The sequence below is a fragment of the Heterodontus francisci genome, chromosome 46 (assembly GCF_036365525.1).
Source record: "Heterodontus francisci isolate sHetFra1 chromosome 46, sHetFra1.hap1, whole genome shotgun sequence".
In the NCBI taxonomy this organism is placed as follows: domain Eukaryota; kingdom Metazoa; phylum Chordata; class Chondrichthyes; order Heterodontiformes; family Heterodontidae; genus Heterodontus; species Heterodontus francisci.
In genome coordinates this window covers 12,837,828-12,849,451 of record NC_090416.1, presented here as the reverse complement: position 1 = coordinate 12,849,451, position 11,624 = coordinate 12,837,828, and the positions used below count along the sequence as shown (strand labels likewise).

Here is an 11,624-nt window from a genome sequence, read left to right as displayed (position 1 = left end):
GAGTGCAGCGCTGCCGGAGGTGCCGCCTTTCGGATGGTAAACTGAGGCCCCCGTCTGCCCCTCTCAGGTGGATGCAAAAGGCCGCTATTGGAAGAGGAGCTGTGGGGGCGGGGAGTTCTCCCCGACGTCCTGGGGGCCCGATATTTATCCGTCAACCAACATCACTAAAAAAAAAAGAAACACGATCTGGGTCACTATTGCATTGCTGCTTGTGGGATCTTGCTGTGCGCAAATTGGCTGCCGCATTTCCGATATTACAACCATGACCCGCACTTCAAAAAAAAGTACTTAATTGGCTGCGACGGGCTTTGGGGATGTCCTGAGGTGGTGCAAGGCGCTATAGAAATGCAGGGTCTGGCCTTGCCAGGTGAAATCACCGGCTGACCTTTCACCTTGTCCTGACTGCACCATGGGGAGTGACCATCTGGGTGCTGGTGGGAACCCAATCTTCCAGGACAGGAGGCAGGGGAGAATTGTGCACAAGTTACGGAAAGACGGCTCAACAACAACTTGCATTCATCTAGCGCCTTTACAGGGGCGTTACCAGACCAACTCTGACCCCGAGCCACCTAAGGAGATATTAGGGGGCAGGCGACCAAAAACTGGGTCAAAGAGGTCGGTTTTAAGGAGCGTCTGAAAGGAGGAACGAGAGAGAGAGAAAGAGAGAGGGGGGGGGGGGGGGCGGAGAGGTTTAGGGAGGGAATTCCAGAGCTTAGGGCCCCCCAGGCAGCTGAAGGCACGGCCGCCAATGGTGGAGCGATGGGAATCGGGGGGGGATGCGCGAGTGGCCGGAATTGGAGGAGGGCAGAGATCCCGGAGGGTTGTGGGGGCTGGAGGAGGTGACAGAGATAAGGAGGGAGGAGGGGCTAGGGCCAGGAGGGATGGAGAACTTATAGAACTGCCTATTTTTGCAGGTCTTCCCCGACGTGACCATTCTGTTCAGTGACGTGGTGAAGTTCAATGAAATTTGCATCCACATCACGCCAATGCAGGTCGTCGACATGCTCAACGAGATCTACATTGTGTTCGACACGCTGAGCGAGAAGCACAGCGTTTATAAGGTAACTCCGCCACTCGCCCGCTCTGGGTCAGACTGTGGTCCTCGGCCCACTCGGTCCCGTTCGCCCCACGCCACCACCCCCACCCCCATCCACCTTTAGCAGCACAGCGCCACCAAGTGGCGGGAGGGCGCAATTGAAACGTGACACGTTTACATAGAAAAGTTTCCATGGTCGGGCTGAAAGAGCAGAAGCGGCCAATGCGGGCGCGGGAAGCGGGTAAAGCTGTTCCAGGCGTTAACGGTGTTGTTCTGTGCCCGCTGCTGCGTGCAGGTGGAGACCATTCGCGATGCCTACATGGTGGTCGCCGGCGTTCCCAACAAGACGACATTCCACGCCCATCACATCTGCGACATGGCGGTGGACATGCTGAGCTCCATCGACCACCTGAAGGACCCGTCCACGGGAGACAACATCCAGATCCGAGTGGGTGAGCATTCCGGGTGGAGCGAATCCCACCTCAGGGTGGGGTGAAGAGGTGGGGGGAGGGGGGGTGGTGGTGGGAATGAGGGAGGGGTGGTTGAGAGGTCCGAGCTTTGACTGCCTCGCCCACTTTCCGATTGCTCAACCCTAGGTATCCTGTGGGGGTGGGTGTTGAGTCACTCTCATAATGCGGGACTGGAGTCACTTGTAGGACAGACCAGACAAGGAAAAGGTCGCTGGTCAATCGCTGGTGCGTCATTGGTTCAATATCGGTGAGCCAGCCGGGATTTTCCGGCAATCCCACCCATTTCACAGTCCTCCGTTTTCTCGGCGAAATCCTTTTCACATTTCCGTTTACCAGTTATAAAAATATTGGAGGTGCGGAGCAGGGAGGGCAGGAAGAGAAAATGGCCGCCTGTCAGAGAGGCAAAGACGTCCACTCGTGTGACCAAGAGTCTGTCCGCTTTGGGGGAAGGCGGCGCGCCACAACAATGGGCGACCAATGGCAGGGGAGGTCAGGGTTCAGGGTCGAAGGTCATGTGATGGCGCCTCCAGGAATGTCAACCAATGGGAGTCGCCGATCTTACCATGGTCCGACTCATGTCTGATTTTGTGTCTTGCTGTAGGAATCCACTCGGGGATGGTGGTGGCAGGAGTAGTGGGCCTGAAAATGCCCCGCTATTGCCTCTTTGGAGATACGGTCAACACAGCCTCCCGGATGGAAAGCAATGGGGTGGTGAGTAAAACTGGCGCTGTTGCCATTTCTATCCTCTTTCTGTCACGCCTACCACACTCGGGACCACGCACAGTTCCGGTCTTGGTGAGACCACACTCGGGAGTGACTGTGAACAGTCCATGGGATCTTTGAGCGGGGCCAGACGGGGGCCTCGGTTTAACGTCTCATCCTGAAAGACAGCGCCTCCGACAGTACAGCACTCCCTCAGTACTGGCACCGGGAGCGGTACTCGAACCCACAACCTTCTGACTCAGAGGCGAGAGAGAGACCCACTGAGCCACGGATACAGTAGCTAGTGGGGAGGGAATGGGCGTGGTAGCATTTGGAAGTGAGGTTTTTAATTGACAGCTGCTCCATTGGTCTTTGATAGGGCAGCTCCCTCCAATGCAGAGTCCGCCAGTGTTAATGGGGGCTAACTTCCAGTTTCTCCTTGTCCCCTCTTTCTTAGGGCATGCAAATTCACATCAGCCAGACAACCAAGGACCACTTGGAGCACGAGCCGTACATCATTGAGGAACGAGGCAAGATATTTGTCAAGGTGAGGGCTTGGAATGTAATCTATAGCCTGGGACCTTGGTGTTGTACCATCAATAATGTAACTACAAGAGCAGGTCAGAGGCTGGGAATCCTGTGGTGAGTAACTCACCTCCTGTCTCCCCAAAGCCTGTCCACCATCTACAAGGCACAAGTCAGGAGTGTGATGGAATACTCTCCACTTGCCTGGATGGGTACAGCTCCAACAACACTAAAGAAGCTTGACACCATCCAGGACAAAGCAGCCCACTTGATTGGCACCCCATCCACAAACATTCACTCCCTCCACCACCAACGCACTGTGGCAGCAGTGTGTACCATCTACAAGATGCACTGCAGCAACGCACCAAGGCTCCTTAGACAGCACCTTCCAAACCCGCGACCTCTACCAACTAGAAGGACAAGGGCAGCAGACACATGGGAACACCACCACCTGCAAGTTCCCCTCCAAGTCACACACCATCCTGACTTGGAACTATATCGGCCGTTCCTTCACTGTCGCTGGGTCAAAAGTCCTGGAACTCCCTCCCTAACAGCACTGTGGGTGTACCTACCCCACATGGACTGCAGCGGTTCAAGAAGGCAGCTCACCACCACCTTCTCAAGGGCAATTAGGGATGGGCAATAAATGCTGGCCTGGCCAGCGATGCCCACATCCCATGGATGAATGAATCATTGGAGGTTTCATCACATGACCTGCTGTTTCCACTAGCCCCGCCCCCATATTCTCTGCCCTCATTGGCTGCATGAGTTGCCAAGCTTGCAATCCCCCTAGCCAATCAGAAAGTGAACAGACTCAGGGATCCGATTGGATGATTCTTGGCCGTCAGTCAAACAGCCCTTCCTCCTCACATCTGCGATACTTTCATTGAAAATAGACCGAGGCGTCTGACGAATTCTCCTGGGTGCGAGGGATTCCGCCCGCTTGTTGAGCGGCGACTCTCAGCTCCAAGCACCCAATGAAGCAGGAGGACTAGGCCCGGTGTCTGGAGGCCAAACCTCCCACGGGGATCCTCAGCTTTAGCCTGGGATGTGAGGGAGAGGTTTCCATGTGGAGTCACAGTGGAGGACTTGCCGACGGACAGGGGGCGACTCACGCACATGGCGCTCCGTGTCGCATTGCTGCTAGGCCTGAATCACACTCCCGCCCAAAAGGCAGGAGGCACATTTATCAGCCGCACACTAGGCGCATCACCTCGATCTGTTGCGGAGGACAGAGAGGGAGGTTTACCCTGCGCGTAACCTGTGCGGGACCTGACAAGGCGACAACAATTTTCAAGAGGGGGGCGGTGTCAAGGTAAAGACCCAGGTTTGCAGTTTGAATAAGGCCTCAAGCCTGGGCCTGGATTAGCAGAGGCCTCAAGCCTGAGGCTGTTAGCATGGGCCTCAAGCCTGGGCCTGGAGTTAGCATAGGCCTCAAGCCTGGGCCTGTTAGCATGGGCCTCAAGCCTGGGCCTGGAGTTAGCATAGGCCTCAAGCCTGGGCCTGTTAGCATGGGCCTCAAGCCTGGGCCTGGAGTTAGCATGAATTTTAATCCATGGTGATGCCAACGGCTTTGTTTCATTTCTTAGGGTAAGGGGTATATGAAGACCTACTGGCTCAAGGGAAAGAGGAATCTGATCTACAAGACATCAGCTGAACTGAGATACAGTGAGCAGAACGACAACAGCATCAGCAGGTAAACGGCACTGACCCTTCCCTTCCCTTCCCTACCGAGTACCAGGCCCATATTCAGTACGAGGCAGGGACGGACGTACAGAAGTACGACATGAGGCCATTCGGCCCCTCAAACCTGTTCCGCCCATCAATCAGATCATGGCCGATCTGTATCTTGACTCCATCTCCCCGTCTTGCATCTGTAACCCTTAATCCTCTTAACCCAACAAAACTTTATCAATCTCAGTCTGGAAATTTCCAATTGACCCTCCCCCCCACAAGCCTCGAGAGCTTTTTCGGGGGAGAGGGTTCCAGATTTCCCACACCCCTTTGTGTGAAGAAGTGCTTCCTGACATCACCCCTGAACGGTCTGGCTCCAATTTTAAGGTTCTGCCCCCTTGTTCTGGACTCCCCTCCCCCCACCAGAGGAAATAGTTTCTCTCTATCGACCCGATCGAATCCTTTAATTATCTTCAACCCCCTCGATTAGATCACCCCCTTAATCTTCTACACTCGAGGGGAACACAGGCCCAGTCTGTGCAACCTGTCCTCCTAATTTAACCCTTTTACCTCCGGGATAAAGGCCAACGCTGTATTAAACATTTTAATAATCATTTGTCATCGGACCTCTGAGCTACACAACCAGTCAAAACTGGTCACTCTCTCGCCTCCGCTTGTGGGATCAAGTCCCCCACTGAGAGTTGGGCCTATAATCCAGGCCGACGCTCCCAGTGCTAGTACTGAGGGAGTGCCGCACTGCCGGAGGTGCCGTTTTTCAGGATGAGATGTTAAACCGTCTGCCCCTCTCGGGTGGATGTAAAAGATCCCACGGCCGCTATTGGATGATGAGCAGGGGGTGGGGGGGGAGAGGGGAGGAGCTCCACGTTTTTGAAGTTCTAATTTTTTTTCCCTCCCCCCTCCCCCCCCCGCCCCACCCCCGTCCTATCCCTCGACAGCCGGAGTGGGAGCGTTCCCTTGCCGGAGATGGGCAGGTGGAAGGACGGTGAGAATGGGTCGCAATCCTTGGCATCCGACGAGTCGGGGAGCGGCTTGCCCGGCGAGTGCTCCGACGACTTCCACGAGCTGAAGAAAGGGAAGGTCAAGCCGCCGGGAGCCGCGGAGGGCGTCCCTGGGGAGCCCGTGCCCCTGGTCAATGCTGGGGCCCACCAGATGAAAAGTCAACAGCTGCCCGGCGCCCCTTTGAAGAGCATCAGCTGCCTGCTGCTGTGATCTGTCAAGAGAACCACTGGGTCAGCACCGGGTGCCATTTTGGCCCAATCAGACGGCCTTCCCCGCCCCCACATCTCCGTGCCCCCCTGCCTCAGCTCCTGAAACACTCCTCCATTCCCCCCTTCCAGACTCCCACCATCCCCAACTCTCATCCATATTCCTCAAATCATCCAGAAGCCCCTGCGATTCCCATCTCCGAACTGGCACCAAGTCCCGTTCACCGATCGCTAGCCGACGCCGGCTCCTGTTCCGTCAAACTGTCCATTTAAAAATTCTCATCCTTGTTTTCAAATCCCCTCCATGACCCTCGTGCCCCCTCCCTCTCTCTGTAACCCCCTCCTCCAGCCCCTGCAACCCTCCGAGATCCCTGCGCTCCTCCAATTCCGGCCTCTCGCACATTCCATCGCTCCACCGTTGGCGGCCGTGCCTTCAGCTGCCTGGGAGCCCTAAGCTCTGGAATTCCCTCCCTAAACCTCTCCGTCTCTCTCTCTCTCTCCTCCTTTAAGACGCTCCTTAAAACCGACCTCTTTGACCGAGCTTTTGGTCACCTGTCCCTAATATCTCCTGATGTGGCTCAGCTTGTTTGATAACGCTCCTGTGAAGCACCTTTGGACATTTTACTACGTTAAAGGTGCTATATAAATGCATGTTAATGTTGTCTATTGTGTGGGCCCTCGGACGTAGGCCTTGGGTTTTGGCCCTGGACTTTGGGCCTTGGGCTTTGAGCCCTGGACTTTAGGCCTTAGGCCTTGGGCTTTGGGCCCTGGTCTTTAGGCCTTGGGCTTGTGACTTTAGGCCCTAGTCCCTGGACTGGCTTTGGGCTTTGGGCCTTCAGCAGGGTTTCTCAAGAAGAAAAGCACAGGCCAGAAGTAATCAGTCGCCCCTTCAACAAACTTTAACACCTGTCAAACACGGAAGGAGCACCCCCCGAGAGCCACTCTGAAAGAGTGCTGTGCCCCACGACAGATGGCATTTTCTGCCAGGTGAACAGCATCCTCCCAGCAAAACATCAGTCCCAAATACGGCCGCTAATAAACATTCATTCAGCCAGAAGCAGGAATTTATTCCAGTTTATCGAGCTAACATTCAATAGTCGAAGGGTACAGGGTTTGATTGCTGCATTTTGTTCATTTAAAGATGTCTCGAGCTTGACTCCAATCCTCCACCTCTGTATATAATCTACTTTCAGATCCTACCAGCTGCACAAACCTACAATATATTAAAATTTTACATCTGCACAGATTTCGAGTCTACAAAACTTTATTTCCTCTTTCTATTAGGTCTTAAAGTCAACCCTATTATTAAAATAATAATTAGATAAATACTTGATGGTTATGGGAAAAGAGCAGGTACTGGAAAACTGTCTAATCAAACACTCCCAGGACAGGTCCAGCACGGGGGTTAGATACAGAGTAAAGCTCCCTCTACACTGTCCCCCATCAAACACTCCCAGGACAGGTACAGCACGGGGGTTAGATACAGAGTAAAGCTCCCTCTACACTGTCCCCATCAAACACTCCCAGGACAGGTACAGCACGGGGGTTAGATACAGAGTAAAGCTCCCTCTACACTGTCCCCCATCAAACACTCCCAGGACAGGTACAGCACGGGGATTGGCTCCTCTGTGATTGGGAATACTGAGTGCTGAGTGCATCAACGAGGTGCAGCTGACAGTGCTGCAGTCAGTTGCTGGAGGTGCTGCTGGAGAAGGAGTGCTGAGGAGGGAACTGCAAGAACTGCAAAAACTTTTCAACAACTTTTGCTGCAGAGGAGGAAAGACTTTGAAAAAGGCTGTATTTCGAGGTGGGTGTCGAGTACCAAGCTTTCATTTCATTTGGACTGTTGTGGGAGGTGAAAGAGGCCAGAAGAACAAGGGGTGGGGGCTATACAATTCTGTAGGGAGCTGTGCAGTTGCATTAAAGTTGCAGGGAAGCTCCCTCCCCACCCCATTTGCCCAGCCTGAGTCAGCTGAAGCTGCCTGGCTAATAGAGACATCAGGATCGAACGAGAGCCTGGGCAGCTTTCGGCTGACCCAGGTGAAGACCCCTCCCACAACCAGAAGACCGGAAGACCAGAAGTGTTTACAGTGCTCTGAGTACCACCCTTTAAGGGGAAAAAAAAAGCAAAGTCATCGCTTGCAGCCTGTCTTTCCCATTTCCTGTGTACCCTCAGCCTCTCCCCAAACCTCCTAGTTGGTTTCTTTGTTTGTTTGTTTGCTTACCTGCAATTTGGGGGTGGGTTTGGCTCTTGAGCCATGGCAAGCCCATCATCACCGGTGGCGGGGCCTTCTCATACCTACGCAGCTGCAGCTTCTGTGGCTGCCCACGTGGCCCCGTCACCCTTTAAATTATTGACATGCAGCCATGGGGTGAAGAGCTATCCCCACCCCAACATGTCTATTGAGGCCTGCGTTAAGGCAATGGCCGTGGTTGTCGGCCCCTCGGCCATTGTTGCGGCCTCAAAGATGTATGGGAAGGCTGTGTTCTTTTTGAAGACCGAGCGGGCGGTGTCCCTGGCCCTGAGTAAAGGGCTCACTGTGGGGGGGACCTTCCTGCCAGTGGACCCTCTGGGGGCCACTGCGCATCGGATAATGTTGTCCAACGTCCCACCCTTCATTCCCAGTGAGCTCCTCCTCCCCCACCTGCACCATCTGGGGGAGGTGAGGTCGGGGATCACCCCAGTCCGGCTTGGTCTTCGGGAGCACAGCCTCCAACATGTCTACTCCTTCCGCCGCCAGTTATTTATGCAGCTGGCGCGGGAGGAGGACACGGAGGGCCAATTTAATGTGGAGTTCCAGGGGACGGCCTACCGCGTCTTTTGGACCTCGGATGGGGCGCGGTGCCACGTCTGCAAGGGGGTGGGGCATGTTCGTAAGAACTGCCCCAACCTCCCGGCCGCCAGCTCCACCTCGGCGGCCCAGAGTGGTTCCACAGCACCTCCTCCCACTCCCCCCGCACATCCAACAGACACCGCTCAGTCGGTTCCGGAGGCTGTGGTTTTCACAGCCTCTGGCGGGGAGGGGAGCGTCCGTCCGAGCGGAAGGAAGACGCGGGGAAAAAAGAAACATCGTGAGGCGCGTCCCCTGGACACTTTGACTCAACCCGAGCCTGAGCTCAGCCCAAAGCCCATTCCCATGGAATCCACCTGTCCCAGGGCTGGGCTCAGGCCCAGGGTGACTAAAAAAGGAAAAAAGGGTGCGGAGGCGGAGGCCTCTGATGACATGGAGGTCTCTGAGTCTCCGCGCCCAAGTGCGAAAAAGAGGAGAAGGCACCCCTCCACAGAAATAACACAGGGCCCTGAGGTGCAGGGCCCATCTGTTGGAGGGGAGCTGCCTCCTGTTTCTGGTCCTCAGGTGCCCCCTACCGCCACCACCAAGGCTGCAAAGTCCGGGCAGGTGCTCCCTATTCCTCAGGATGGAGGGGAGGGGATGGCCCCGGTACGTGAGGCCCCTCCTGAAGGAGTAAGTGGGGCCCTGCTTGTGGTGGGGGAGCCTGGGGAAACCGCCCATTCCGCCACTGCTACTGGGTCGGGTGTCCTGAATGAAGGGGAGGGCGAGGCCCCAGAGGGTCGGGCCTCCCAGCCGGAGTCCACCACCAACCAGGAGACACCCGACCCAGTTATAACTGAGAATGCTGCCCCATCTGCTGGGCCTGTGGGTGCTGGCGGAGCGGGAGATGGCCTCCTCTCGCCGCCTCCGGTCTCGGCTCCGGCTGGTTTCCCGGAGTCCGGATCTTCTGTCTCCCCTGGACCAGTCATTGGCCTGGGGATGGAGGTGGAGGGGGGTCCTGAACCGCTGGTGCCTACAGGCTCCAGTTTCACAATAGAACCCAGAGAGGACTCCTCCGCCATCGATCCTGGGGGTGGGATCGTGACGGAGGCGGGACCAGCTGGCGCGGCCGGGACGTCCGCCCCACAGTGTGTGGTGGATGTGTTGGCCGCTGGCGGTGACGACCCGGAGGAGGATGGGGATTCGGTGCGGGGCACGGAGGATGATCTTGATTCCATCGCCAGTGAGGTGGTGGAGTCCCTCGTGCCTCCCACCGAATCTCCTCTCATCCCCACGGCGGAACTCCGGGATTTCCTCGCGGCTTGCAGAGGTTGCCGCAATAAAGTTCAGCTGGCCCTCGACCGTTGGTCGAATCTGGCGCTGATCATCCAGTCCGTCCGTGCCGCCCTTAAGATAGCGGGCAAGCGCGCGGACGTGAAACTGGTTGAGAGGCGCCGTTTTAATGTGTTCCTCAATGGGTTGCTGGGGGAGTGGAGGGCCAGGTGCACTTCCACTCCCTCCTCACAGTGAGCTGTTGGTGACGGGTTTTAAGTACCTTTGACATGAAGATAACCATAGCCAGCCTCAACATCAACGGCAGCAGAGGGGCTCACCGCAGATTTCACAATCTCTCAGTCCTTAGGGAAGGGAGATACGCGGTGAGCTTTCTGCAGGAAACCCACACCGTTCCGGGAGACGAAGCCACCTGGCTCCTGGAGTGGCAGGGTGGGGTCTACATGAGTCACCTCACCCCTATTTCTAGTGGGGTGGCGATCTTGTTGGCCCCGACTTTTCAGCCGGAGATCTTGGGGGTCAAGGAGCTAGTGCCGGGCCGCTTGCTCCACCTCGCCGTTCGCCTGGGTAGCGTGCCGCTCCACTTTGTGAACGTGTACGCGCCCAGGCCCGGCGCTTTGCAAGCGCGCTTCTTTGAAGAAGTGTCCGCTCTCTTGAGCTCCATCGATAGCGGCGAGTGCATCATCCTCGGGGGGGATTTTAACTGCACCCTCGAGGTGGGGGATCGCTCCGGTCCCCAGCGCGGCCAAGCGTCGGTGGAGAGGTTGAGGGGACTGATCAGCTCCCTTAACTTGGTGGACGTCTGGCGGAATCTCCATCCCGACTCCAGCGCCTTCACGTGGAGGTCTGGAGGAGGGGGGTCGCGAATCGACCGCCTCTACATTTCGCAGGCGTACGTCTCCCGCGTTTCGGCGGCCTCCATGCGGCTGGTGCCGTGCTCGGACCACCGCCTGGTGTGGGCGGAGTTCACTCCGCTCCGCACGCGGGCGGGGTCCGCGTACTGGCACTTTAACAACCGGCTGCTGGAGGACGTGCGATTTCGGGACTCGTTCTGTCGATTCTGGGCCGACTGGAGAAGGAAGCAGGGGGGCTTCCCCTCCTTGAGGCTATGGTGGGATGTGGGCAAGACTCACATCCGCGTCTTCTGTCAGGAGTACGCGAAGGGGTCGACCAAGAGGCGGGAAGCCGAGGTCGGGCGCCTTGAGAGGGAGGTGCTCGACTTGGAATCCCGCCTCGGTCATGCCGTCGCGGACCCGGCCCTGTGGCAGGCGTACAAAGAGAAGAAGGGCGCGCTGAGGAACCTGCAGCTCATAGGGTCCCGAGGCGCGTACGTGAGGTCGCGGATCCAGATCCTGGAAGATTTGGACCGCGCCTCACCCTTCTTCTACTCGCTGGAAAAATGGCGGGGGGTCCGTAAGCAGCTCGTCGAGCTGCTGGCCGACGACGGATCCTCCATCACGGATCCGGAGGGAATGGGCCTCCTGGTCCGGACGTATTACAGTGCGTTGTTCTCTCCGGATCCGTCCAGCGAGGATGCGCGCAGAGTTTTGTGGGAGGACCTGCCGCAGGTCAGCCCGGAGGGCGCCGAAGGATTGGAGGCTCCGCTCACGTTGGCGGAGCTGACTGGCGCCCTCCACCAGCTCTCGAGGGGCAAATCCCCAGGGCTGGATGGGTTGACCGTGGAGTTCCTCAGGGCGTTCTGGGACGTCCTGGGGGACGATTACGCGCGGGTCCTGGGGGAAAGCCTGGCGACCGGGGAGATGCCCCTCTCGTGGCGCAGGGCGGTCATCGTCCTGCTGCCGAAGAGGGGCGATCTCCGCCTGCTTAAAAACTGGCGTCCGGTCTCCCTCCTCAGCACGGATTATAAGATCTTTGCCCGGGCTATGTCTACCCGCCTGGGCTCCGTGCTGGCCCACATGATCCACCC

At 56.9% G+C, this 11,624-nt stretch overlaps 1 protein-coding gene across 3 annotated transcripts in view; it reads left to right on the top strand.

Annotated features, from left to right (window-relative positions):
- The window catches only part of LOC137356732 (soluble guanylate cyclase 88E-like), a 44,156-nt gene extending 37,316 nt beyond the window's left edge, over positions 1–6,840 (top strand). For all 3 annotated transcript variants that reach the window (XM_068022458.1, XM_068022460.1, XM_068022459.1), the window contains exons 11-16: positions 915–1,061; positions 1,332–1,488; positions 2,108–2,217; positions 2,666–2,755; positions 4,323–4,429; positions 5,364–6,840. In XM_068022458.1, coding sequence (XP_067878559.1) covers positions 915–1,061; positions 1,332–1,488; positions 2,108–2,217; positions 2,666–2,755; positions 4,323–4,429; positions 5,364–5,637 — 885 coding nt within the window. In that variant the 3' untranslated portion in view covers positions 5,638–6,840. The remainder of the gene's footprint in view (positions 1–914; positions 1,062–1,331; positions 1,489–2,107; positions 2,218–2,665; positions 2,756–4,322; positions 4,430–5,363) is intronic.
- Positions 6,841–11,624: the final 4,784 nt, after the last annotated feature.